This window comes from Octopus bimaculoides, chromosome 20, assembly GCF_001194135.2.
Source record: "Octopus bimaculoides isolate UCB-OBI-ISO-001 chromosome 20, ASM119413v2, whole genome shotgun sequence".
NCBI lineage: Eukaryota > Metazoa > Mollusca > Cephalopoda > Octopoda > Octopodidae > Octopus > Octopus bimaculoides.
In genome coordinates this window covers 25,457,462-25,460,900 of record NC_069000.1, presented here as the reverse complement: position 1 = coordinate 25,460,900, position 3,439 = coordinate 25,457,462, and the positions used below count along the sequence as shown (strand labels likewise).

At 35.7% G+C, this 3,439-nt stretch overlaps 1 protein-coding gene across 1 annotated transcript in view; it reads right to left on the bottom strand.

Moving 5' to 3' along the window:
• Window positions 1-3,439, bottom strand: part of LOC106882794 (ammonium transporter Rh type A) — a 33,896-nt gene that overhangs the window by 11,969 nt on the left and 18,488 nt on the right. Inside the window, exons 6-7 of the mRNA XM_014933576.2 lie at window positions 909-1,046; window positions 237-370 (exon numbers count right to left, since the gene is read on the bottom strand). Coding sequence (XP_014789062.1) covers window positions 237-370; window positions 909-1,046 — 272 coding nt within the window. The remainder of the gene's footprint in view (window positions 1-236; window positions 371-908; window positions 1,047-3,439) is intronic.

The following is a 3,439-nucleotide window of genomic DNA, read 5'->3' as shown; positions in this document are numbered from 1 at the left end:
CAGGGTGGTCCAAAAGTAGGTTTACAGTTATGACGTTGTCACTTTAAATTTCTTTTAAAACATTTTATTACATTTAAATTTCTATCTTACAATTAACTAAATTAGCATAGAATAATGGTTTCATATTTTTTAATAATTAAGATCTAAACTCTTAATATATGAATGCGAAAGAGATAGTTGAATAATTGTAAACCTACTTTTGGGTCACCCTGTATTCTTAGTTGAAAGTTACTCACTGTGTTCCGTAACTTTCCTCTGTTGCTAGAACAGCGAACACACACCCTGCTAATCCAGACACAATCCCCGGCAAGGCGTGCAGATTGTTTACTCCACCCGTATCGTGGATTTTCAGTTTTTTCAAAAGTACTGGCTGGAGAAATTAAAGATTTGTTGAATTAGTCAGCGGTTCTAGACTGATTGGACACCACTATCCCTTACACACATAAACACACACACACACACACACACACACACACACACTAATACAAACGGATGTATATTTCTACATTAGGTAAGTGTATAAATATACAAATGTATCTAGCACAACACAACACATAACACACTACAACAACAGACCACACATATGCATTCATTTATAAATACAACGTACATTTATACACATACACAAATACAAGGAGTTTCGTTATGGTGGAACACATTTTATTTGTAATTTACTAAGATCGTGGGTGCCATCATTATGAAGGATCCTATATATGCATGCACACCTAAACACATACAACACTAAACACACTCACGCATGCAATGCGCAACTCACGCACAAAATTACTCATTATGTGTTAACAACAAAGTAATTAAAACGTGTTGAGTTGTTTTACTGTGATTTAGGATCCCTGATCGAATCCGTCGGAAGGAAAGTAAAATATAGAAGTTATTGATGTACTACTCACTTGTAAATACTTAAAACCCAGTACGCTTACTGTGCCGCCGATGAAACCGAGTATCTGAGCCTGGTATGGTTTTTGAATAACGTCAACACAAGCACTGATGACAACTCCGCCAGCCAGAGTAGCGTTTTGGATATGTGACTGAAACAGAACAGACATTCATTGATAAACTTTATTGAAGGAGATAAGTTGGCATTCTGCTACTCAAATTGAGAGTAGTACATCTGATATGAGACTTAAAATCTAAATGGCACGTTCACTTACTCTACAATTCGAAATTGCTAATTAAATGCTGCTCTCACATAAAATCTACCCCCATACAGTTCCATTGATATATTTCTTTTTAACACACAAAGCCTATTTATTCTGTTCTGGGGATAGTAATCTGTCGTTCGATTTAAACATCACCACTGGTTTTTAGATACTTCTACCGGAGTCCATTTTATTATTGCAAGTTTTGTGCTAAATTTCAAAATGAAGATAATTCACACCATCTCAACAGTACTGAAGAAAGAGAAGTCAACATATGCTTTTCCCAACTGAAACTCTCTAACTAAACTTCTTACTCATCTCACAAACCATTGGTCATTGCCCATCTGAATTCAACTGTAAATGTGTTTATCTAATTGGGTCAGCATCAAAGTTTGTCCTATCCGCATCAACTGATACCTGTTTTTTTCTTTGTTCTTTTTTAATTTTTTTTTTTTCTTTTTGGATGTTACTCTCAACAAAATAAGCACGCAGTCAGTATGTTGAGAAGTACAAAAGAAACGGAAGAAAGAAAAAGTATCTGCCCCCAGAAACATAAAGTAATCATTGCAAAATTGAAAAGAATTAAAATCATATTTTATGTAGGAAAGAAGGAAGAAGAGAGTTTCATATAAAGGAAAGAAATGTTTTTGCGAAAAGATACAACAACAGGGAAGGGATGAGAATCAACAAAAAGTCACACAAATATTAACATCAAAAGTAGGTGCAAGGGATAAAAGTTTGACAAAACAATGTCTATAAAAGTGTTAAATACTTTTATAGTCGTTTTGCCGAAAGCAATATTCTTAAGACGAGTCGCCAAAACAGGATCAAATAATGTTAGAAACTCGCTTTTGAAATAGTGGTTTCGAGTTCAGTTTTCTACTATAGCTTTGGCCAAACAACGCTTTGAGAGTGAATTTTGATTGATGATGTCTGAGTGCGGAAACCCGCCTTTGTGTTTGTTCCCCGTAACCACCGCTTGACAACCGGTGTTGGTTTGTTTGCGACCCCGTATTCTAGCGGTTCGGCAGAGGAAACCGTAGAGAATAAGTATCAAATTTCAAGAAAATAAATACTGGAGTCAATTTGTTCGACTAAACCCTTCAACGTGGCACAAGCCCAATGATTGCAAAAATTAAAAAAAGAAAGATAAAGGATAGATTTCTAATAAACTAAACTCTATTAGAAAAGATATGCACATAGACTAGAAGTCATTATAAGAGTAAGTAGAAAAGTTAACGTTGCCATAAAAAGTTTCTATTTTCTCTAATTCGCTGGCCAAATACGGTACAGATGCAGTAGGAACCAATGCTTTTCGGGCGAGTATAAACATAACAACATCGAATTTTCTTCTCCCATAACAACATCCAGCTCTCTACCTACGTTAGAAATTTAACTTAATAATGATAGAATGATGTGCACAGAACGTACACCGATGAGGCTTCGCAGTACATATCGGGCTTCACTACTATTATAGTATCAAGTTTAACTTTTTGAGAAACCCAACAGTGTCCCATCGTATAAAAGATAAAACTGATCTTGGAAGGATAGGATAGGAACTTGGAACAGAGACACGTAAATGTTACAATGGATAGATGTAGAAAAAGAAGCTGCTAGGTTCTTTTCTTTTCTCTTTTTCGCTGATTTGAAATCTAATTTTGATACAGTAAATATTCTAGTCAAAGTCTTGTCTAACTTATCTGAAGATAGTCCATATCACGACATAGGGAAGCAAACAAGTAAACTAGAAACTTACTATGGTTCTATATTTAAGAGACGGGGAATTATGCACATTATTTACATTATTTACATTTGACAGATATTTGTCCTCATCTTGTTTGTTGTTAACACAACGTTTCGGCTGATATACCCTCCAGCCTTCATCAGGTGTCTTGTGGAAATTTCGAACCTGGGTTCACATTCCTAAGGTATTATTATTATTATTATTATTATTATTATTATTATTATTATTCAGGCCACTGCTTGGAATCAAACTCGGAATCTTGGAGTTAGTAGCCCGCGCTCTTAACCACTACGCCATATGCCCCAACGAAGTACAAACACCCGACTCAACACTACAGTAAACTACCACGCATGTACGATCTCCATAAGATTCACAAGGATGGTATTACATTAAAACCTATAGTGAGCTGTAGAGGTTCAGTACGTCATCCACTGAGTCGCTTCCTTGTGGATATAATCAGTCCATTAGCAGGAAAGTCAACATCATACGTGAAGAATTCCACCCACTTCATAGAATTGATCAAGGATACCCCCATTGA